At 36.4% G+C, this 25,766-nt stretch overlaps 1 protein-coding gene and 1 non-coding gene across 2 annotated transcripts; both read left to right on the top strand.

Moving 5' to 3' along the window:
* The first annotated feature begins 9,353 nt into the window (after positions 1 to 9,353).
* LOC141694742 (small nucleolar RNA R71) lies at positions 9,354 to 9,460 on the top strand. The gene has a single exon (XR_012564026.1). It is a non-coding gene; the product is annotated as a small nucleolar RNA R71 (small nucleolar RNA).
* A 1,662-nt stretch (positions 9,461 to 11,122) lies between these two features.
* Positions 11,123 to 11,854, top strand: LOC141691249 (uncharacterized). Its single transcript, XM_074495987.1, has one exon. It carries the CDS (start codon positions 11,123 to 11,125, stop codon positions 11,852 to 11,854), a length of 732 nt encoding a protein of 243 aa, XP_074352088.1.
* Positions 11,855 to 25,766: the final 13,912 nt, after the last annotated feature.

Raw genomic sequence — 25,766 nt, 5'->3', positions numbered from 1 at the left:
ATTAAAGGGCTAGCAAATCAAGAACGTGTAATTGTTAAGTAAGTGAGTACCCATAATGGAATTGAGATTTCTGGCAATAAGTTATGAGGATTAGACATCATTTAAGATATGAGAATTTGACATTATTATAGGAAATGGACTAACTATTTAAGCATAATGCCCAGATAGATTGTCGTGATGAAAAGATAGTTCTGAAGACGCTAAATGAGAATATGACGAGGATTAGAGGACGAAGGAAGGTAAAGAATTTTTAACGATGATTTAAGCTAAAAAGTTACGGTAATCAAGATATGAGCACTATGGTGATTATGAATAAAAGTCAGGAGCCAACAGAATTTGAAGATTTTATAGTAATTAATGAGTTTCAAGATATGTATCCAGATGAGTTACCAATATTTTCTTCAGATAGAGAAATTAAGTTCGCGGTTGACTTAGCACCTGAAATGAAGCCAGTGTCCAAAGCCCCGCATAGAATAGCGCCAGTTAAAATGGGGGAGGTAGCAAAGCAAATGCAAGACATGTTAGAAGAAGGAGCGATTAGACCTAGTGTACCCCGTAAGGTGCACCGGTACTGATTGTTAATAAGAAAGATGGAAGTACGAGCTTATGCGTCGACTAACGAAAGTTCAACAAGTTTACTATCAAGAGCAAGTATATGTTACCTCGAACTAATGATTTGTTTGATCAGATGAAAGAAGCAGAGTATTTTCTAAGATTGATTTAAGATTTGGGTATTATCAATTGAAGATTTAACCTATGGACATATCGAGATAATTTTCAGAACTAAAAATTGTTGTTATAAAATTCTAGTACTGTCGTTTGGATTAACCAATATACCAGTAATATTTGAACTTGATGGACATAATCTTTAAAGAATATCTGGATAAGCTGTAGTTGTGTTACTTAAAGTCAATGGAGGACCATGTAAGGTATTTATTGATAATTGGGAAGTCGAAGAAGAAAGAAATTGTATGTAAAGTTTATAAGGTGAAAGCTTTGATGGCAGGAAGCATAATTCTTAGCATAAATAGTCAGTGAGGAGAAGGAAAAAAGGGGAACCAACAGGGATTAAAGTTAATATAAATGAAGAAAGACCAAAAGCACTAACAAAAGTAAGAAGTTTTACCATGGGCTGGTTATTATTGAAAATTTATGCAAGATTTCTTGAAAGTTGCAATACCTTTGACGAAGCTAACTAGGAAAAGCAAGAAGTCTATATGAAATGGAGAAGGTTGAAGAAAGTTTTATGGAGTTAAATGAAAGAATGTTTACATCACCTGCTTTATCACTTTGAAAGTATCAAGGAGATTTGGTAGTTTATAGTGATACTTCTCATAAGGGAATAGGAGGTGTGTTGATGCAGCAAAATAAAGTTATTGTATATGCATCCAGACAACCGAAACCTTGTGAGCAGAAGTATCCTATCCATAATTTGGGACTAGCAGAATTAATATTCGCTTTGAAAGATTGGGAAACCTGATATGTATGGAGAAAGGTGTAAGATCTATATGGAACATAAGAGTTTGAAGTATGTAATCACAAGGAAAAGCAAATGTAGTGGCAAGCGATAAGCAAAAAGGAGAGAACGAACATAGAGACTGCACCAGAAGAATTATCTATGGAATTTTAGAAGTTGGAATTGGAAGTCAGAATTCATAATCCAAAAGGAGCAAGGATGGATAGTATGACCTTTCAGTCGAAGTTGTTAAGGGAAAGATAAGGAGATGTCAAGAGAAGATAATGGATCACGATGTTAGCAGTTAGTAAGAGGAAATTTATGCGCCCAGGAGAACGATCACGCTATCCCCAGGATTTCTTCCAGCACTTGGATGCTACAAGTAAAAGAATTAAGAAATGAGATCCTACAGGGAATTCACAATATAAAGTATTTAATTTATTTATAAAAAAATGCCAAGATATACGGAAATTTAAAGAAAAATAGTGGATAACACAGACCAAGGAGTGGTTTTACAAGAAGCGAACCGTAAAGTGTACCAGTGATGTTGAGGGAGAAAAGGAATGAAATTATGAGAGTATGTACTGATTATCGGGAGTTTAACAAAACAATGAATAAGAAGAAGTGACCCCTATAAAGAATTGATTACTTATGAGACCTAATTTAAGAAGTGTGTTATGTCTCGAGGATTAACTTAAGATCCGACCTGAGGACATATCAGAGATTACGATTAAAATGAGTTATGAGCATTGCAAGCTGTGGTAATATTATGTGAAATAACAAGTGTATCAGTTGTCTATAAGGAATTAAGGAACATGGTGTATAAGGAGTACTTGGGTAAGCAAATTGTATTTATTGATAACATCCTCAGCTATTCAAAGGATAAGAAAGTTTATGTGGAATTTCCAAAGATTTTCCTCCAAAGATTAGAAGGAAGGCAACTATACGTTGGGTTTTCAAGTATAAATTTTGATCGAGAATTAACAAAAGATTCTAAATTAATCCATTAACAACTACCTAAACAAAGTCGTATGGTAACAAATGTCTTATGCAGAAAGAAAGGATTGGATGTAATTAAGACCACCGAGGAGTTAATAAATGAATTGGAAAGAGTGGAATATGAAGTTCAAATACCTAAAGGTGATAATGAGTGAATATATGAGATTACTTTTCAGACATAACTGATAGAAATGAATAGGAGATGTTTAAATGTTTGGAAACTAAATTGAAATTGAGCACCGCCTATTATCCTTAAACAAAGGGTCAAAGTGAGGAAGCGATTCAGGAAAAATAAGATATGTTGAGAGGTTGAGTTTTAAGGAAAACTGGGATGATCATTTATCATCAATGTCAGCTTTAGAATGCCACTTTACCAAGCCTTATGTGGACGCAAGTGTAGGTCCCCACTTTATCGAGATAAAATGGGAGAAAGGAAGTTTTCAAATCCTAAGTTGATTCAGTACACCAAAGGGCATAGTGATATTGATTGAAGCAGCTCGGAGTAGATAAAGAAAGAAGGAAGATTTGTATCGAGGGAGGGTATGAATATAGAAATAGGACCAGTAGTATTAGTAAAAGTTTCGTCTAGAAAGTGATTGGATAAGTCTGAATAGAAGGGACAAGTTAAGTCCTAAATTTAGTAAACCATTCGAGGTATTGATAAATATAGATAAAGTTGTTCTTGAATTGATGTTGCCATCACACCAGTGTGTACATATAATGTATTCTGAGTGTCAATACTAAGGCGATAAGTATCTGATTCGAATCAAGTGATTGATTATGATTCAATGGGCTCTTGTCCAAGTTTGTTCTGCATATAGTGATCGATCCAAATTCTTGATCGTTAAAGGTGAGTCCTTGGAAATAAGGATATATCTATAATAAGTACGTTTGAAATCCTTGAGTAGAAGAGTCTACTTGGAAACTAGAGTCAGATATGCTTGACAAATATGCAAATCCAATCTCCTTTTCCATGGAGAAGCATTCAAATACTGCAGCTGTTTTGCCCCTCTTCATCTTCACTATTAGATTCCCATGTTAAGGCTCTCTCTAAGGCATCAGTCCTTAGCATTTGATCATGCTCTGAAGTCACTACAGAGTCGACCAACTCTACTTTAAAGCACTCCTCTTCATCAATAGGGAATTTCATTGCATTGAAGACATTGAAAGTCATGTCCTGACCCTGAACCCTCATAGTAAGCTCACCCTTTTGTACATCGATCAGAGTTCGGCCTGTAGCTAAGAATGATCTCCCCAAGATAATTGGAATCTTCTTATCTTCCTCGAAGTCCAGAATGACAAAATCAGCAGGGAAGATGAGTTTATCCACCTTAACCAAGAAATCCTCTACTACTCCTCGCGGATAAGTGATGGATCGATCAGCTAGTTGTAAGGACATGTTTACAGGTTTTGGATCAGTCAGACCGAGTTTCTTGAAGACAGACAAGGGCATCAGATTGATGCTAGCTCCCAAGTCACACAAGCAATTGTCAAAAGACAGATTGCCAATGGTACAAGGTATCGTGAAGCTTCCTGGATCTTTAAGTTTAGGAGGTAGTTTCTGCTACAGCATAGCACTGCAATCTTCCGTTAGAGCAACGGTTTCCAACTCCTCAAGTTTTAGCTTCCGAGATAGAATGTAATAACCCCAAAAATTTTAAACTTTTTGTAACCCTTATGAAGAGTGATTTTGTTGATTATGCTGAATAAGAAAACTTTTCATGCCACACTTTGTAGGGGTTCTTTTATTGATATTCTGAGATCTTATTAGTACTCTATATGGTATATAAGTGTATGTAAAGATCGTCAGAATCCAATTTTGAACACTTTGATTTTTCCCGAAAATCCACCAGATACAGAAAGAATTGAGTATAAGGTAACATGATTAAAAGGATTTTTAATTCAAGGATTATAAGAGAGGATCATAAAAGAAATATAAAATATTGAGAAAGGTTTAGGGGAACCCAAGTAATAAGATCTCGGGTATGATCCCTCAAACGATAAACGAGAACGAAAGTTAAGCGAACCGTATAACAGATCACCGGTCATTAGCCAAGTAATTAGGGGTTAATCAAAGAGGTTAATGAACGATGATGTCATCACACCAACAAGAGGAAGACAAGTGTAACAAGATGACATAAGCAGATGACATGAGCATGACAAAGTGGGAAGGATTGGTTGGTTGATTGTGAGCCACACAATTTTTACCATGGTAACAATCTAATTAACAACAAAAGGAAGTAACCAAGCTAAACACCACACAAATTATTTAATCAAACTAAAAACATTTTTACTTCACTTTTTCTTCCCTTGCTCTCGGCCAAAACCAGAGCAGCACCTTAAAACTACCATATCTCCTTCAATACTCACTCAAATGTTGTGTTCTATAGCTCTTTGGAAAGGTATTGAGATGACCTACAACTCTTGTTCACAAGTATCGTCCAAATAAGCATGGTAAGACCCTAATTTTTATAGTTCTTTAAATCGGACTTTTAGAAACTTCAAAACCTAACTTTGTGTTCTTGATTTCTTTGGAAAGATCAAGCTTGTAGGAGGTTAGATTAAGGCTCCCTAAGGCTTCCTAGAAACTTAACACCTACCAAGGAAGGTATCAACTTCAAACCCTAGCTTTGATTTTATGATTCCATTAAGTTTTATTGAAGCATTGTTAGTATTAAGGCTTGATCTTTGATTATAAGTAGGTTTGGTGGATTTGTATTGGTTTTGAATATTGGGTCTTGATTGGTTGGATAAATTGGTAAAACTTGGATTTGGGGACTGAGTTTGTAGTATGATGGTTGAATATTGTTGTATTGGTGGTTGTGAGTGAATTGATGATAATTTAGAGTGTTAATTAAATTGGAAATCGCGTAAACATAAACGTCATAATGCCCAATTTTCCTTAACTGTTCTGTTCTTAACTTTAGGACCCGTGAACTCACTGAAAGATTCTAACCTTTGCCATGTTTAGATAGTTCATGTTACGAGCTTCGTTTTGATATGTGGTTCGCTTGAATCCGATGTACGGTTTAGGAGAAACGACTGTTTTAAGTAACGGCGTTTCGCGAACGAACTACCCCTCGCCTTACTTTGAAACCTTGGTTAAGGCCCTTAAATGACTAATTGGAGTATGAAACAATTATGTAAAGTGGATTAGTCAGTTTTAGGGTATTCACAAAAGCGTCGCCTTAAAATTCATAACGGTTAATTTATTAAAAATGGTGGAGTCGAGGGTACTCGAATGACTTATGTGATTCGTTAAGCGTAGAAGTGACCATAAGCGAACGTTAGGGTTCAATTGGTTAAAGTCTAGTTTCTTAAGCGACCGGGGTTTAATTCCGACTTATGTTGTTGTTCATAGGTTATCGGACCCACTCTAAGCTTAAGTCTATCCGGGAACACTCAGGCAAGTTTTCTACCCGTTATACTGTTGTTGTGATGTATATATGTATATGCATTATCTTGTGATAGATGCATGATGGTTGATTAGCAAATCTTGCGATATATTGGAGCATGCTGATATGGTTTATATGAATGTCTGTTTCGTAATCTTGATATGTATTTGGTGATCCAATGCTTATAGTTGCATAATACCTATGCTAGAGATAAGCAGTAGTTGCGTATACCCTTAGTATAGGGGACCCAAAGGTGAACATTTTCTAAACCGGGAGTCGATGTTCCCGAGTATATTATATATATATATATTTATATAGATAGATAGATTTAGTTTTCAAAACTATTAATCGAATAAGGTTTATTCGATAACTTTATTTTAATTAATGAATATTACTTGGAATATTCATCCGAGGACTTATGACTCTGTTTATTCTATTTAATGAATATTACTTTGAATATTCATTCGAGGACTTATGACTCTGTTTATTCTATTTAATGAATATTTATTTAATGAATATTATTTTGAATATTCATTCGAGGACTTATGACTCCGATTATTTACTAAATAATATTCTTTATTTTATTAAAGAATAATGTTTCGATAATCAAACTTATTTTCGATTATTCAAATAAAGATAGTACTTTCGTATAAGTATATCTTTGGTTATTTAATATTCATTTCAAGTATGAGTTTTAAAACTTCTACTTCAAATTATTTATATAGATATTATCCTTATGGGAATATTATTTAAATAATAATATTCAGATATTTTCTAATATATTGGGACTGATTTATTTTATTAAATCAGCATTACTCCAAACATTCTTAAAAGTGTTTTCGAGTCTTCAAAATGATTTTAAAAGTTAGAGCGGATCCCAAAACTCATTTTTATATTTAAGATCTTCCTTTCAAAGGGGATTTAAATACTCGCTCAAAACCTGAGGGATCCGGCTCTGTGGTGTATTTATAATCGCAACAAGGTTGCTGTTTTGATAAATGAATTGATTACTTACCCAACGTTCGGGAAGTAAGTCCATCTATTGAGTCGGCATAAGCAACATGGGCTCAGTGGGCGTCCATGAAAGTGTAAGTGGCTCAGTGGGAGTCCATCAAATGCGTAAGTGGCTGAGTGGTAGTCCAGCATAAGGTCCTATTGCGGCCAGGTTGATGACCAGTGGGGAATTCGTCCATCTATTAGTAGAAAACGTTACTTATTGGTATCTTTGCCTGATCAGCAAGATATCAGGTTTATGCCAAGGTTTTCTCCTTTCCAAATTCATTGGATATTACAACTCTATTTATAATTTTCATAACAGAGGTTTTCAAGGAGTGTATGAAATGTATATATATAGGTGTATATATATATCGGGACTTAATGAAGTATCTCGTAACTTCATTATTTATAATGATATTTTAAGGATTGAATCTATTCAAATCTTATCTTGTAGTCTCATCTATGTGATGAACTTTTGAAACAGATTATACCTTGAACGGTGGTAGTTCAAGTAGTATTCGGAAAAGGTATAAGTATATTGGAGTATCTTGTAACTTCATCTTTTAAACTTATATCTAGTAAATGATTATCTTGTGCATGTTAAAGATTTTCAGAAAAACGTTGAGACAAGGTTAGATATATGAGATCACCTTGCAACGATATTTTTATACAGTTATAAACTGGAACTCTGTGTATATTATACATGTCAGAGGATTTCAAAGATTGTGAAAAGTATATATGTATATATATATATACAGAATATTTTGTGACTTGGTCGCGTTAAGATATCAGCTTGGTTCATTTCTTCTTGACCAAGACTTTCATGAGTACTATGAGAATGCTCATATATTGTTAATTATTATACATATTATTTCGGTGGGCTTGTTGCTCACCCTTGCTTTCTTCTTTCATCACACAACAACAGATAAAAAAAATGAACAGGATCAAGCTTCGAATTCGCAAGCGGTTAAGAAACGTTCCGCAGTTTTCTGGAAGCGTTGATGCCGCTGTAGCTGAGGTAGAAATTACCAATAGGCTAGGCTTTCAACTTCTGATGTACCAGACTTATGTATCTATATGAATTGTAATAATGGCAAAGAAATGTAAATTTATTCAGAAACCCTTTTAAGGTGTAACGGTTTATAATGGTGGAATAAAATGACTTGTGTTATTTTTGGTATTCATCTCTGAGACTATAACTTGTGGTGTGTGTGTGTGTATATTGTGGGGTCACAGTACTCAGTAGTTGGTTGACTGTTAAGATTAAGTATTGATAAGGGAAATGGAACTCATGACAACTCGAATCCCCGACCCCGGATTTGGGGGTGTTACACAGAATACCTTTCATGAACTTAGCATAGTTCGGCATCTGTCCAAGAGCTTCTGCAAAAGGTATGTTAATGTGCAACTTCTTGAAAACCTCCAAAAACTTGGCAAACTGCTTGTCGAATTTTTGCTTCTGAAGTCTTTTAGGAAATGGGGGAGGCGGATAGACTTATTCATCCCCCTATATTCAGCTGAGGAGTAGTATTTTCAATAGAAATTTTCTTCTTTTTCGCTTCGCCATCCCTCTGATCAGCCTTTTTGTCAATTTTTTCACTTTCTGAAACTGGGAGGGGTGTGGGCGCGCTGCTAAGGGTGCGGGCGCGCCCTCCTTCTGGAAAAAAAATTCAGAGTCTTCGTTTTGATGATTTTGGGGGCTCGCGACCTTTCCAGACCTCGGGGTGTTTGCCTTAAGTTGTTCTTTGACTTCCCTCTTACCTGGATTAGCCTCTGTGTCATTTGGAAGAGTTTCTTGTGGTTGGTTCAATAAGGCGTTAGCAATCTGCCATATTTGATTCTCCAGAGTTTTGATTGAAACCGCTTGGCTCTTGCACATAAGCCTCAACTCCTCCAATTCAGATGTTTCATTAGAAGATTGATCAGCACCTCCATGAGATTATTGTTGCATTCCCTGTGGCTGAAATTGCTGCCTTGGTGCATACTGTTATTGAAAACCAGGAGGATTGAATTGCTTGTTCCCAAACTGCTGGTAAGGTTGTTGCATACCACCCTGATTATTGCTCCAGCTGAAGTTAGGATGGTTGCGGTTGTTAGGATGATAAGTGGCAGGAACTGGTTGTTGCGACCTCTTAAAGTTGCTCACAAACTGAGTTGATTCACTAGATATAGCACATTGCTCTGTCACATGTGATCATGCACAAAGCTCACAAACACTCATTATCCATTGAACACCATAGTTGGTCAGAGAATCGACCTTCATAGTCAACGTCTTTAGCTGCGCAGTGATAGCCGTAGCTGTATCCACCTCCAGAATTCCTGCTACCTTGCCTTGTGGTAGCCTCTGAGTTGAATTTTGATATTCATTCGCAGCAATCATCTCAATTAGCTCATAAGATTTCTCATATCTCTTGGCCCATAAGGCTCCACCTGATGTTGCATCGAGCATAGGTCTTGACTGTGCTCCCAAACCATTATAAAAGCAATTGATCACCATCCAGTCAGGCATTCCATGATGAGGACACTTCCTAAGCATCTCCTTATAGCGCTCCCAAGCTTTATATAAAGATTCACCCAATTGTTGCGTGAATTGAGTAAGAGCATTCCTGATTGCAGCTGTCTTTGCCATAGGGAAGAATTTAGTAAGGAATTTCTGAGCAAGATCCTCCTATGTTGCAATAGAACCTGGTGGTAGAGAGTGCAACCAGATCTTAGCTTTATCCCTCGGAGAGAATGGGAAAAGTCTCAGTTTCACAGCATCTTCGGAAACATTATTCAACTTGAAGGTGTCGTAGATCTCTATGAAATCCCTAATATGCATATTGGGATCTTCCGTTGGAGCACCCCCAAATTGGACTGAATTCTGCACCATCTGAATTATGCCAGGCTTGATCTCAAAGGTATTAGTTGCGATAGCTGGCCTGACAATGCTAGATTGAATGTCATTGATCTTTGGTTGAGGATAATCCATCAACGCTTTCGTTGCTGCTGTTGGTTCTCCCATTGTAATGATCACTTCTTCTTCAACTTCTTTAACTTCTTCAAGAACTTCTTCTTCCAATTCTTCAACTTCCATATCTTCTTCAATTGTTTCCTTACAAGACTGAGAACGTATTCACATACATGCTCTCTAGAGTACCTGAAACACAACAAGTTAACCGTAGTAAGTAAAGTAATCTGAGTCAGTGAACTTTAACGACCACTGATGTCAAGCACATAAACTAAAAATTAACACTGAGTCCCCGGAAGCGGCGCCAAAAACTTGTTCGGGCTAAAACACACGCGAAAATACACGCAAGCGTACGCGATCACAAGTAGTATAAGATTTAAGTCAAGTTTGTTCCCACAGAGACTGGTTTAGGTTAAATTCAGATTATGCACTTATGCAACAATGTATGATTATCGTTCTCAGCTAAGACAAGTAACAAATTTGAGTTGATTAACTACTTAAGAGATTATACTAGCATGCATTAACTAAGAGATTGAAAGTGAATTACTTATATGAGAATAAAACATGAGATTCTAACTTCATTAAATACTTCATTAAATATTTCATTCAAAGTTTCTGTCTTTATCAATAGTATGCGATGGTGATGATAACTAATCAGATAACACAAAATTAGTATACGCTATCTTTCGATATACGTATACCCTACTACTAAGCATTCACAATCAAGATAGAAGTTGAGTAGATGCCAATTATGCTTAGACCCTATATGTGTTGGATAAGTAAACTAACTCTTGGACTTAGAGGAAGAATCTGGAATTCTGTTATATTCAGTGAATTTAGGAATATGTGAGAACACAATAATTATGATTCATAGAACTTGGAAGATGTATCTATTTTGATTCATGTATGATGTTTTATATTCTCCTATTATATAAAGGAAAAGATTGTATTGTTTTGAATAAGAGATTAATTATACAGAAATATTTAGAAACATAAAAACAGTTCTTTGTTTGATTCACTATTCTGTACTGCACCTAGTATACTGAAATTATACCAAAACCCTACCAAAACTCTAAACACATAACCCAGCAGATTGGTATCAGAGCCTGCGAGATGAATAACTCTTTTTCTGTTCCAAAACTCACGAAGGAAAATTATGGTCACTGGTGTATCCGGATGAAGGCACTGCTCGGATCATAAGAAGCATGGGAAATTGTAGATAAGGGCTATGATGAACCAGAGAATGAAGGTGCTTTGAATCAGGCTTAGAAAAACGCTCTAGCAAAGGCACGGAAACAAGATCAACAAGCTTTATCAATTATACACATGGGCTTAGATGAATCCATGTTTAAAAAGGTGGCATCTGCAGCAAAAGCAAAGGAAGCATGGGAGATCCTACAGAATAATTTCAAAGGTGTTGACAAAGTAAAAAAGGTACGATTACAAACCCTACGTGGTGAATTTGAATCATTACATATGAAAGAAACGGAATCAGACCCAGATTATTTTATAAGGGTTTCCTCGGTTGTAAATCAAATGAAGAATTATGGAGAAAATTTAGAAAATTCTCGTGTCAATGAAAAGATACTGAGATCTTTGAATACAAAGTTGCAACTTGTTGGCATTTCTATTGAAGAATCAAATGATACAGAAACCATGATGGTGGATCAACTTATGGGGTCCTTGCAAGAATATTCTGAAATGTTGTTAAAGAAGGAAGAGACAGATTCTCAAGTTCCGAAATCTAATGTCTCTGTGGAAGACAAAGATAAGGTGTTGTACACACAATATAGTAGAGGAAGAGGACGTGGCTGTGTAAATAAAAATTTCCATCAAGACAGAGGACGTGGTTTTGTAAGCAACAGATTTGGAGAACAGGTGCAGGAAAATCAACAAGTTTGGCATGGACAGGGACGTAGTCGCGGCAGAGGTGGAAGATCAGCCCCTGGAAGAGGTAATAGATCAAATATTGAATGTTATAATTGTGGAAAATTTGGACATTTTTCCAAAGATTGTTGGTTTAACAAAAGGGTTGAAGAAAAAGCAAATATAGCCTAAACGGAGGAGCAACAAAATGATGGAGTGCTGCTCATGGCCAATAAAGAGATAACTCAAGAAGATGATGTGATATGGTACCTTGATAGTGGTGCCAGCAACCACATGACTGGGCTCAAACATCTATTTACTTATTTGAGATATGTAAATTCTGGTTTTGTCTCTTTTGGTGATGCATCCAAAGTTGAAGTCAAAGGAAAAGGAGAAATTTGTTTTTCCAGGAAAGAGGGCAGACAAGGAAAAATAGTAGATGTCTATTTTGTTCCAGATATGAAAAATAACATTCTTAGTCTTGGACAGCTACTGGAGAAAGGGTATTCAATTTTTATGGAGAATAAAGTCATGTTCTTGAAGGACAAAAATGGCAGGACAATGGCTCAAATAGAAATGTCTCAAAATCGAATGTTCAAATTAAATTTGAGAAACATACAGGAGACATGTATACAAGTGAAGATGGAGGACAAAGCATCTTTATGGCATAGGCGATTGGGACACTTACACTATGGTGGTTTAAAGGAGATGGCAAATAAAGCAATGGTTCATGGAATACCAAACATGGATTATACAGGAAGCTTTTGTAAAGAATGCATGCTGGGAAAACAAACAAGGTATTCTTTCCAAAAGAAAACGTTATATCATGCTGCAAAGCCTCTCGAGTTGGTGCACACGGATATTTGTGGTCCCATCACACCCAAGTCATACAGTTCTAAAACGTATTTCATTACTTTTATTGATGACTATTCTCGGAGGACATGGGTTTATTTTTTGAGAGAAAAATCTGAAGCATTGAAAGTATTCAAGAAATTCAAAGTGCTGGTGAAGAAAAAGACTGGGATGCATATCAAGGAATTACATTCTGATAGAGGAGGAGAATATACATCAAATGCCTTCACGAAATAATGTGAAGAACAGGCATTAGAAGATTCTTAACAGCTCCATATTCACCACAGCAGAATGGTGTGGCTGAGAGAAAAAATCGGACTATTCTAGACATGGTTCGAGCGATGATAAAAAGCAAGGAACTCCCAAAAGAACTCTGGGCAGAAGTTGTGCAATGTGCTGTTTATATTCAGAATCGTTGTCTACACTCAAATTTGGGAAATCAAACACCTCAGGAATTGTGGAGTGGAAAGAAACCTACTGTATCACATCTAAAGGTCTTTGGGAGTGTGGCATACTCTCATGTACCAGATCAGAAAAGAACAAAACTAGATGACAAGAGCAGAAAATATATTTTTATTGGATATGATGAGAAAACAAAAGCCTACAAGCTTCTTGATCCGGTAACAATGAAGGTGGAAGTAAGTCGAGATGTGCAAGTACAAGAAGATGATGCATGGAGCTGGAAAAAAGGACCAGAAAATGAAACAAATACAGGTGATTTTTCAATCTCTAAAATCTCACCCACAAATGTTGATGTAGCAGAAAATGAAGAAATAAATGATGATGAGCCCTTGAATCCTAGAATGAGAACTTTGCAAGATTTGTATCAAAGAACGGATGAAGTGCACCTGGTATGTTTGATGGCTGATACAGAGAAAATAAATTTTGAAGAAGCAAAGAAAGATAAGAAGTGGCAAGCTGTAATGGATGAGGAAATTAAAGCAATTGAAAAGAATAAAACTTGGGAACTTGTGAAAGCTCCAAAAGATTGTAGGCCTATCGATGTTAAATGGGTTTATACGAAGAAAATGAATGCTGAAGGAGGAATAGAAAGATTCAAGGCGCGGTTAGTTGCAAAGGGCTACCAACAAAAAGTTGGGATAGACTATGATGAGGTTTTTGCACCCGTGGCCAGAATGGAGACGATAAGACTTTTAATCTCACAAGCTGCTCAAAACAAATGGCCCATTTATCAGATGAACATAAAATCCACATTTTAAATGGCACGTTAGAAGAGGAAGTGTAGTGAATCAGCCCCCTGGTTATGTAAAGGCTGGAAAAGAAAAGATGGTGCTGAAATTGTATAAGGCTTTATACGGTTTGAAACAGGCGCCCCGAGCATGGAACACTCGGATTGACACCTACTTTAAGAAGAATGGATTTGTTCAATGTCCTTATGAAGCTGCTTTATATGTCAAGGAAAGGCAAGGTAATATATTACTTGTTGCACTTTACGTTGATGATCTTATTTTTATGGGGAATAATGAAGACATGATAAAAGATTTTAAGAAGGAAATGACTCAGGAGTTTGAGATGACAGATTTGGGTTTGATGAGATATTTTCTTGGCATTGAAGTGAAGCAAGATAAGTCAGGAATATTTATATCCCAAGAAGCATATGCTAATAACATTTTGCAGATATTCAGAATGGAACACTGCAATCCAGTAGCAACACCCATGGAATTGGGAACAAAACTTTCTAAATTCGAGGGAGGAGCTTCAGTGGAAGCAAATTTATATCAAAGTTTGGTTGGAAGCTTGAGATATCTTATATGCACAAGACCTGGCATTGCATATAATGTTGGGGTAGTAAGCAGATTCATGGAAGATCCAAAACAGGAACACTGGAAAGCAATAAAAAGGATTCTGCGATATATTCAAGGTACAAAATCACTTGGATTATTTTATTCTAGAGCAATGGATTATAAGTTATTGGGATATTCTGATAGTGATTGGTGTGGAGATGTGGATGATCGCAAAAGCACGTCAGGATACTTGTTTTTTATAGGAGACACGGCATTTATGTGGTATTCTAAGAAGCAACCTATAGTATCATTATCCACTTGAGAGGATGAATATGTAGCAGCTTCCTACTGTGTTTGTCATGCTATATGGTTAAGAAGGTTACTCAGTGAATTAAGGATCCCACAGCAAGGATCAACAGAAATTAGAATCGACAATATATCTGCAATCGAGCTTGCCAAGAATCCAGTATATCATGAAAGAAGCAAACATATTGACATTAGATTCCATTTTATCCGGGAGCATGTGAAGGAAAAGAATGTCCAATTGCATCACGTTGTTAGTAATGATCAAATAGCAGATGTATTAACCAAACCACTGTCCAAGCCTATGTTTGATACATACAAAAGGTTGATGGGAATGAAGGATCGGAAAGAGTTAGTTTAAGGGAGGAATATGTTGGATAAGTAAACTAACTCTTGGACTTAGAGGAAGAATCTGGAATTCTGTTATATTCAGTGAATTTAGGAATATGTGAGAACAAAATAATTATGATTCATAGAACTTGGAAGATGTATCTATTTTGATTCATGTATGATGTTTTATATTCTCCTATTATATAAAGGAGAAGATTGTATTGTTTTGAATAAGAGATTAATTATACAGAAATATTTAGAAACATAAAAATAGTACTTTGTTTGATTCACTATTCTGTACTGCACCTAGTATACTGAAATTATACCAAAACCCTAACAAAACTCTAAACACATAACCCAACAATATGTCTATCAGATTGGAAAACATAACGGTTTAAGAACAAGTTATCTATTATGATTACATACGGTGTGTAAGATGGTTAAAATTACTCCACAAATTATGCATGTCAATTCATACATAAACCTATGCTAGCATGGCATGTTCTAAACCTCTATATTCACTATTGCTTCAATAGAGATTAACAAACTATCTTAGATGTTAGCTACGCAACAAAGACGAATAAGAACAACCAAACTAGGAAATCACAAATCACCACACACTAAAGATTTAAAACAATCAACTCTTGAAATCCATAAATAAATCTGCTAGAACCCCATGACAACGATTAGTTCATGATCGAACACATCATCACCATGGGTCCCAATGAAAACATTGTGACGGCCTCAACCCCAGGGTCAGGAGTTGACATCACCAACAATAATAATAACAAACATAATATAATCCAACTTATGCATAATACATAACTACGACCCCTTTACCAAGACCTTTTCCAGGTTTAAGTATGATTTAGATTATAATCATTACAAAATCAACTTATCCAAACAATCCTAATGCAACTAACTAAATAAAGCAACTCAACAGACCACATTTGGTCTAACCACAACTACCTCAGAGGAGCCTGACGCGGAAGGAACTGGAGCTCTGCCCTGAGTACTACAGAATAGCCTCTTAGGCATCTACAATACATATATAAAACATTCTGCAAGGGTGAGCAATAAATTGCTCAGCAGTACCACTATATGAATAACAAGTAAAATGATTCACAATAAAACAGTTATAGGAACGAAACTATAATCAACATGAAATCTATAACTTGTAAATCATTTCGAACCATAGTATATAAAGAACATCTGAGAAAACTGGATATCACTGACTAGCATGCTCTCAACAAAACAAACGTAGTAGTGTGTTATGTAAGTACCAGAGTCCAATTTTAGCATGCTATTCACATTTATAAAACCACTGTATCAATTACTTATACCCTTACAGGAATCACAAAGCTAAATCAGATACGTAACGGATATGTGAACACAGTTGATCAGGCTATCAACACCAGACGGCTCCAACTGACATCCCATATACCTGTTTCGGAACTCAGAGACTAGCTAGGTTTCTAACCAGCTGGACTAATTAGTTATGAAATTGCGCACAACCGAATTAGCCTCTTACGCCACCTCAATAGGCCTACTCTGGCCCCAATATCTTATCGTTTTATCCAGTTTTCAAAATCACTTGTACCTATCTCATTTCAAAACCATTCATTTTAACAGCACACGTAAAACTGGTTCACAATCATTTTCATTCGAGATAGGTACCTTTCGAAGTTACTTTTCCCCAAAATAGATTTAAAACAATGATTTATAACTACAGGGGATAAGTAACTTAAAACGTTTTATGTTCCTTTATGAGATTAAAACAACGTTTTATTCATGCGTACTAAACCATAAAAGAATGGCCAGCGGTACTTGCATTGCAGAGCTTTACAACTAATACCGCTCACCTCGAACGCTCGGATTTATCCCCTTACTATTAAACTATCCTGGATCCGACTTCAACACTCAGGTCCTTTGCTTGGAACCTAGCTGAGTTGGTCGACTGATCACTAGACTATCTTTTATCTGTCGTCAACTTTCGGGTCTTCCGACTAGGACCTACAGAGTCGAACTACTCTATGTTAGACACCCAGTTATGCTTGACATATCCTCACTAACAAACCTACCCATTCGATATTAAATTCCGACTCTTGAGTATACGTATTATAATAACACACGCAACAATTAGGGTTATTGGTTTTGGCAAAATATTTTATCACAACGTACAATCAAGTTTCGTATAAAATATATTTATATTTATATATTCGCTCGACGTCCCGATAATTACCGGATATGCTCCCGTATTTCCGTACTTTGATTTCCCAGAAATAGGGCAGCACTTCCTTTGTTTATCAGCCTACCCATCGAAACATAATCGACGTCAAATCCCAATCACAATCATAAATTAATTCAATCATAACCCAACAAACAGACAATCAATCCAACTTCACAATCCAAATAATTCCCGAACTATATTATTTAACTACTACTTTTTATTTCGACTACTAATAATATACGAACTAAATTATTTATTTTAAAATATTAGGACTCAGATGAACATCATCACCGTCCATCGTCCGCTCGTCAAAATTCATCGCGGACGGCGGGAAATTCGTCGGTGCCCGAATATTTTGGGTTTCCATACGAACTTCACCGATTAAATTCACCGAAATAATTCAAAATTTAAGAATTAAAATTCGAGAAATCATAAAGGTAATCATCAAATTCAATTGCAAAGGGAACAAAAAAATCAGAAGTTTCTCAGGGCAACACCACGCGCACAAACGCGCAGCTGGCCGGAAAGAAAAAAACAACCATCGGAAAACACACAGAAACTTAACAGAGGAGCACTGCAAATCCCCAAAAAACTGGTAACTATTCACACAAATATACATACATATGCACATGTATAAATCGGAATCACTAAGCACAGGCGGCAATTACCGGAAAAGTAACCGGAGTTCAGGAGCACAGTGACGGCTGGAATCAGGGAAGACAGGGAAGAAGCAGGCGAATCATCGAGGGGAAGAAACCTGCCAGAAAAAAAAGAAATTCCCGAGAGTTGATCGGGAGAAGAGAGATGCAGAGAGATTTTAAGGGGAGAGAAACGGGGTGAGGAACAACAGGGAAGGGGTGGGGTTTTGTTTCTGTTTTGTTGTTTTTTTAACCATTAAACGGATAGCACGTGTCACATGAATGTATAAGAATGTGACACGAATCCATTTACTTGACACGTAACCCCTGAATGCCCCAATTTTGTCCCGCGCTTCGCGCTTAATCGAACAACTTATGGGCAAAATTATTCCGAAAATTACCATATATTTCAGAATTCTCGGATCAATTAAAAACTAACAAAATTAAAGTTTTTGTAAATTTTTAAATCATTTCTAAGTCACGCTAACATACCCGAAATTCACAATTAACGAACCGAGCTGCACTTAAAATAAATTCAGAAAATTATGAAAATAGTCTTAAATATTATAAATATCGTTAAGTAAATAAAAAGGTAATTTTCATAATTTTAAAATAATTTCTGAAATGCAATTTATATCTGCTTTTATTGAACAAACGAAACAACGCGCGAGTGAAATTAATCCCAAAAATTTCCAAAATAATTTTAAACTTCTCAGAATATTCCAACTTGAATAAATATGAGTTTCATAATTTTTGAAGAATTCTGAAATTAAATAAGGATTTCACAAATAAATGCAATCAGAAAATCATATAAGGCTAAATTATTGATAAAATATTGATTTCTAAATTTTATAAAATCCCAAAAATAATTATTGTAATTATAAAACCATAAAAAATATTTTAGAGACATTCTAAATATTTATGCAAATAAATTTGCATTAAATTCACTTTTGAAAGTGAAAATAATTCAGTACAACTCAATAGTTTATTACGCGAACAACTCGGTATACCATAAACCACACATAGATAACAATAAAACAACACATAGCTGATAGAAGCTATGCACATATTTTATTTATTTAATAATTCCATAATTACGTATTTAAATAATACGAAAATACGTGAATCGTTATATCCTTCCCCCCTTAAAAAGATTATGTCCTCAGAATCTGATCTAACTAAATAAGTGAGAATATTTATCAGGCATATCTGACCCTAACTCCCGAGTAGACTCTTCTACTCGAGGATTTATTCAAAGTATACTCACTATAGACATAAACTCATTCCTAAGTACTCGCTCTTAACGATCTAGGATTTGGATCGATCATCCCATACATAACAATTTGGATGAGAGCCCATTGGCTCCTAATCAACGACTTTGTTCAAATCAGGAACATATTGTTTTAATATTGACACATGAAACACATTATAGATATATGCTGCAACTGCGGAAGCAACATCAACTCATGGGCAACTTTACCTATATTTATCAATACCTCGAACGGTTCACAGTATTTAGGACTCAACTTATCCCTTCTATTCAAACCTAGCCAATCTCTTTCAAGGTGAAACTTGTGTCAACCCCAATGATCCTATTTATATATCCACACTCTTTCAATGCAAGTCTGCCTTCTTCTTTGTCTATTCTGAGTTGCTTCAACTCTTTTCCGAATCAACATCACTACGTACTCGGTGTGCTGAATTAACTCTGAACCTAACAATATCTCTACTCCCACTTTCTCTCACTAGTGTGGGGACCCACATTTATGTCCATACAAGGCTTCGCAAGGTAGAATTCCCCTACTAGCAAGATAATTATTAGCATAGAAAATTTAATTAATGGTAGGTGATTACCTCAGTTTCCTTTTAAACTCAAAATGTATATATTCTCGACATATTTTATATAATCTGAATCATCCTCTCACTTTGACCCTTCATCTAAAAATGATAGATGGGACTCACTTTCAACTTAATTTCCAAACATTCGAACACTCTTACTCATTTCCATCAATTAAGGCTGGGAAGTAATCTCATACCTTCACTTCTTCTCACCTTCAGGTATTTGAACTTCACATTCCACTCCTCCAATTCTTCTATTAACTCTTCAATAATCTTAATGATGTTCAATCTTTCTTTTCTACTCGAGGCATCTGTCATTATTTTGGCTTTTCCTGGATATAATTAATAGAACAATTGTAATCCTTCGTCACTTTTAATCTAGATTTCATACCTTGGAACTCAGCATACCATTGCTGCTTTTTAAACCTTTTTGTAGGGAAATCTTTAGGTGTTTAGTTTGATCTTCCCTAGTCCTAAAGGGACAAGGATGTTATCAATAAATATAATCACAACTTACCCGAGCACTCCTTATACACTATGTCCATTTAATCCTTATAGGCGACAGGTGCATTTGTCAATCCAATTAACATCACCAAAAACTTGTAATGTCTATATCTTGTTCTAAACAGGGTCTTTAGTATGACCTCAGGCTTAACCTTCAACTGACGGTAACCTGCTCCGGGTCACCCTTCAAAAACCAACACGCTCTTCTAATTGAGTCATATAAATAATCAGTTCCATGCAGGGGTTACTCATTCCTGATTAACAATTTTTGAAACTTTCGATAGTCAGTACGTAACTTCATATACCCATTCTTCTTTTCTATAAACCACATTAATGCATAGCATAGAATACACCTTGTCTCGTTATTCCTTTATTCTGCAATCCTGAAATTTCCTTAACTACTTACTTGATTCCTAATGGCCATACGGTACGGGGCTTTTGACTTCAGCACGACTCTGTACAGTAAATAATGAGAAATTCTATCTCATGTTCCGAGGTAATTCTGGTAAGTCATCCGGTAAAACCTTTAGGATTTCACTTGTTATCTGGATTTCTTCCATCCTAGATGTTTCTTTCTTAATATCCACAGCATGCGCTAGTTATGCCCCGCATTCTTACTTACGCCTGGTTCCATATCAGGGTGTTGAGCAGTTGACCGTCTAATGATATTATAAGTCTTAGCCTTGGGTGTACTGAATGTCATACCTTTTTGATACACTACCTTCCAAGGTACCTCGAGGAATATTTCTACAGTTCTTGGCAACATGCCCTACCTTGCCACAATTATAACACGTGACTCCTAGATTTTCCACTTTATACTCCGACGCATATTTTCCTCTCTATCCACACCTGAAACATTCAATATTTGCTTTACATACTCCACCATACTTTCACCATATTGCTTGCATTCCAATATTAACAACCTGTCCGACTTGGCTTGACTAGAGCTGACTGAGGTTTTATTAAGCTTGTCTAAAGAAAAACTGTGTCCCCTAAATTCTGTACTCTTACTCCTTCCAACCTTTTTCTGAGACTTCTGGCTAGATCCTTCTTGACCTGATGCTCCTTCCACATCATCTATCTTTCGCTTCTTGTCTTCTTTTTCTCTAGCGGCTAACTTCTGATCAATCTCAATTACTAAGGCGGCCTGAACTACGAAAGGATACGTCTTGAGCCGCAATGCCACAACTCCACTGCAAATCTCAGGCTTCAACCCCTGTTGAAACTTCCTTGCCTTCTGGATCTTCGTACTTACAAACTCAGGAACTAATCGGGCCAATTCTGTAAACTTGCCCTCATACTCCAACACACTTCTTTCACCTTGTTTCAGTTTTAGAAACTCGACTTCCAACCGATTCCTTAGACAATCGGGAAAATACTTCTCCAAGAACAATCCTATAAATCTCATCCAAGAATCAGGGCCTTCTCTTTCCAACGCACGAGTGGATTCCCACCATTAATTTGTTTTATTTTTTAGAAATAGCTCACATAATCTATCTTAAGATCAGCACTTACTTGAGTGAGGGTAAGTGCCTTTTCCATTTCCTCAAGCCATTTTCTGGCAACAACAGGGTCCACTTCGCCCTTGAACTCTGGGGGATTAACAGACTGAAAAGATCTAAAACTAGTAGTTTGGTTTGGCTCTCTTTGATGATGTTGTTACTGCTGAATCCGTTGGATTAACTACAACTGTTGTTGTTGCTGCTGGCGCAACAAGTCTAGAATTTCGTTTATAACTGGACCCTCCGCCAAACTACTACTATTTTATTTAGACTGGGTAGCTTTCTTGGGTGGAATTTTCCTGAAATATAACAGGAAGTTTATTCAAAAACATAACGAGGATATATAACAAAAATATCATCGTTCAAACGGTGCACCTGTCTCAGGAAAATGCTGCCCAATCAAAGCACCCATGTCTTTATTTTCAGGATCCATTTATAAAAGATATCTAGATTAGCAACACTAGCAACAATAGCAATGATAACAGTAGCAGAATCAACAACAGTGCAGTAAAACTAGGATATAAAGATACTAAACACTATAGCATGACTTCTCCATCTAAAAACCACTGATCAACCTTCCAGCATCATTAGAAATACAACATTAGCAAATTCCATATATCGCAAAGCTAGACGGCTATACTAGTCACCACCCAAAAAGGGTAAACTGGTAAGTCAAGTTAAACTTAAGAATCACAGACTTGGCTAACGCACTAGTCTGAGTTTCAATCAACCATCCCTCCCAAGGCGACTTCTTATCTCTTACAATTGACCCATCTTCCACGAGTTAACTTTTCTAAAGATGCAACCTTCAATATTGAATCATAAATCCTCTCTACTATTTCCATTTCTGAAGTAGCAACCCGATGTAAAACTTCTATTCCTCCAGACAGTCAACTCTTCAATAACCAGGACTGTCTAATTACAAAAGCTACTGACAACTTATTGCCTTGGAACTTCAAATGAAATTTCAAAGTCAAGGAATTAATAATACAGGGAGGATAAGAGAAAAAGACATAGGTATGACTGAGAGCAACCATACAAGTACATAAGATGGCCATTCTTAGTACCGCATAGCTCACAACACATATCGGTGGCGTCCCACCAGACCCTTTGTCACATAGACAAATAGTCCAATCATATGCATTGTTTGCCCCAACCAACTGATAGGATCACCGAGGAAAGAAACAATGTTTAGATGGAAAATTCACAAATAGCAAGGGAAGTCTGAATTGTGATAAATCAACAGAACCTTAAGTTGCTTAATTTGAGGTTTGACTTTCTTACGGGAAGAACAAGCAACTTGTTGGATAGTGAACAATTACTCTAGAACAAAATATGTCTCAAGGAATGCGTGTAAGGGTTTAAGGTATAAGCAACAGTACTGATCCACATACGATACGAGATTTAAAACAATCAACTATTGAAATCCATAAATAAATCCGCTAGAACCCCATGACAACGATTAGTTCATGATCGAACACATCGTTACCATGGGTTCTAATGAAAACATTGTGACGGCCTCAACCCCGGGGTCAGGAGTTGACATCACCAACAATAATAATAACAAACATAATATAATACAACTTATGCATAATACATAACGACGACCCCTTTACCAAGACCTTTTCTAGGTTTAAGTATGATTTAGGTTACAATCATTATAAAATCAACTTATCCAAACAATCCTGACGCAACTAACTAAATACAGTAACTCAACAGATCACATCTGGTCTAACCATAACTACCTCAGAGGAGCCTGACACGGAAGGAACTGGAGCTCTGCCCTGACTACCACAGAAGAACCTCCTAAGCATCTGCAATACATATATAAAACATTCTGCAAGGGTGAGCAATCAATTGCTCAGCAGTACCACTATATGAATAACAAGTAAAATGATTCACAATAAAACAGTTATAGGAACGAAACTATAATTAACATGAAATCTGTAACCTGTAAATCATTTCGAACCACAGTATATAAAGAAAACTGGATATCACTCACTAGCATGCTCTCAACAAAACAAACATAGTAGTGGGCTGTGTAAGTACCAGAGTCCAATTTTAGCGTGCTATTCGTATTTATAAAACCACTGTATCAATTACTTATACCCTTACGGGATTCACAAAGCCAAATCAGATACGTAACGGATATGTGAAGACAGTTGATCAAGCTATCAACACCTGACGGCTCCAACTGCCATCTCATATACCTGTTCCGAAACTCAGAGACTAGCTAGGTCTCTGACCTGCTGGACTAATCGGTTATGAAATTGCGCGTAACCGAATTAGCCTCTTACGCCACCTCAATAGGCCTACTCTGGCCCCAACGTATCCCATATCTGATCGTTTTATCCAGTTTTCAAAATCACTTGTACCTATCTCATTTCAAAACCATTCATTTTAACAGCACATGTAAAACTGGTTGACAATCATTTTCATTCGAGATAGGTACCTTTCGAAGTTACTTTTCCCCAAAATAGATTTAAAATAATGATTTTTAACTACAGGGGATACGTAACTTAAAACGTTTTATGTTCCTTTACGAGATTAAAATAACAGTTTATTCATACGTACTGAACCATAAAAGAATGGTCAGAGGTACTTGCCTTGCAGAGCTTTACAACTAATATCGCTTGACCTCGAACGCTCGGCTTTATCGCCTTACTATTAAACTATCCTGGATCCGACTTCAACATTCAGGTCCTTTGCTTGGAACCTCGCTGAGTTGGTCGACTGATCACTAGACTATCTTTGGTCCGTCGTCAACTTTCGGGTCTTCCGACTAGGATCTACAGAGTTGAACTACTCTATGTTAGACACCCAGTTATGCTTGACGTATCCTCACTAACAAATCTACCCATTCGATATTAAATCCCGACTCTTGAGTATACGTATTATAATAACACACGCAACAATTAGGGTTATTGGTTTTGGCAAATATTTCATCACAACATACAATCAAGTTTCGTATAAAATATATTTATATTTATATATTCGCTCGACGTCTCGATAATTACCGGATACGCTCCCGTATTTCCGTAGTTTGATTTCCCGAAAATCGGGCAGCACTTCCTTCGTTTATCGGCCTACTCGTCGAAACATAATCGACGTCAAATCCCAATCACAATCACAAATTAATTCAATCACAACCCAACAAACAGACAATCAATCCAACTTCACAATCCAAATAATTCCCGAATTTTATTATTTAACTACTACTTTTTATTTCGACTACTAATAATATACGAACTAAATTATTTATTTTAAAATATTAGGACTCAGATAAACATCATCACCGTCCACCGTCCGCTCATCGAAATTCATCGTGGATGGCGGTAAAATTCGTCGGTGCCCGAATATTTTGGGTTTCCATACGAACTACACCGATTAAATTTACCGAAATAATTTGAATTTTAAGAATTAAAATTCGAGAAATCATAAAGGTAATCATCAAATTCGATTGCAAAGGGAACAAAAAGATCAAAAGTTTCTCAAGGCAACACCAAGCGCACAAATGCGCGGCTGGCCGGAAAGAAAAAAACAACCATCGGAAAACACACAGAAACGTAACAGAGCAGCACTGCAAATCCCCAAAACACTGGTAGGTAACTATTCATACGCATTTACATACATATGCACATGTATAAATCGGAATCACCCAGCACATGCGGCAATTTCCGGAAAAGTAACCGGAGTTCAGGAGCATAGTGACGACTGGAATAAGGGAAGAAGTAGGCGAATCATCGAAGGGAAGAAACCCGCCAGAAAAAAAAATCCCGAGAGTTGATCGGGAGAAGAGAGATGTAGAGAGATTTTAAGGGGAGAGAACGGGGTGAGGAACAACAGGGAAGGGGGTGGGGTTTTATTTCTGTTTTGTTGTTTTTTTTAACCATTAAACGGCTAGCATGTGTCACATGAATGTATAAGAATGTGACACGAATCCATTTACTTGACACGTAACCCCTGAATGCCCCAATTTTGTCCCGCGCTTCGCTCTTAATCAAACAAGTTACGGGTAAATTCATTCCGAAAATTACCAAATAAATTTCAGAATTCTCGGATCAATTAAAAACTAACAAAATTAAAACTTTCATAAATTTTTAAATCATTTTTAAGTCACGCTAACATACCAGAAATTCACAATTAACGAACCGAACTGCA

The sequence above is a fragment of the Apium graveolens genome, chromosome 10 (genome assembly GCF_009905375.1).
Source record: "Apium graveolens cultivar Ventura chromosome 10, ASM990537v1, whole genome shotgun sequence".
NCBI classification, from domain to species: domain Eukaryota; kingdom Viridiplantae; phylum Streptophyta; class Magnoliopsida; order Apiales; family Apiaceae; genus Apium; species Apium graveolens.
Note: the sequence above shows the minus strand (reverse complement) of the source record. Positions and strands in the feature narration are given on the sequence as shown.

Excerpts from the sequence above, each read along its gene's own strand:
- LOC141691249 (XM_074495987.1), top strand. The coding sequence starts at position 11,123 with ATGGGCTTAGATGAATCCATGTTTAAAAAGGTGGCATCTGCAGCAAAA.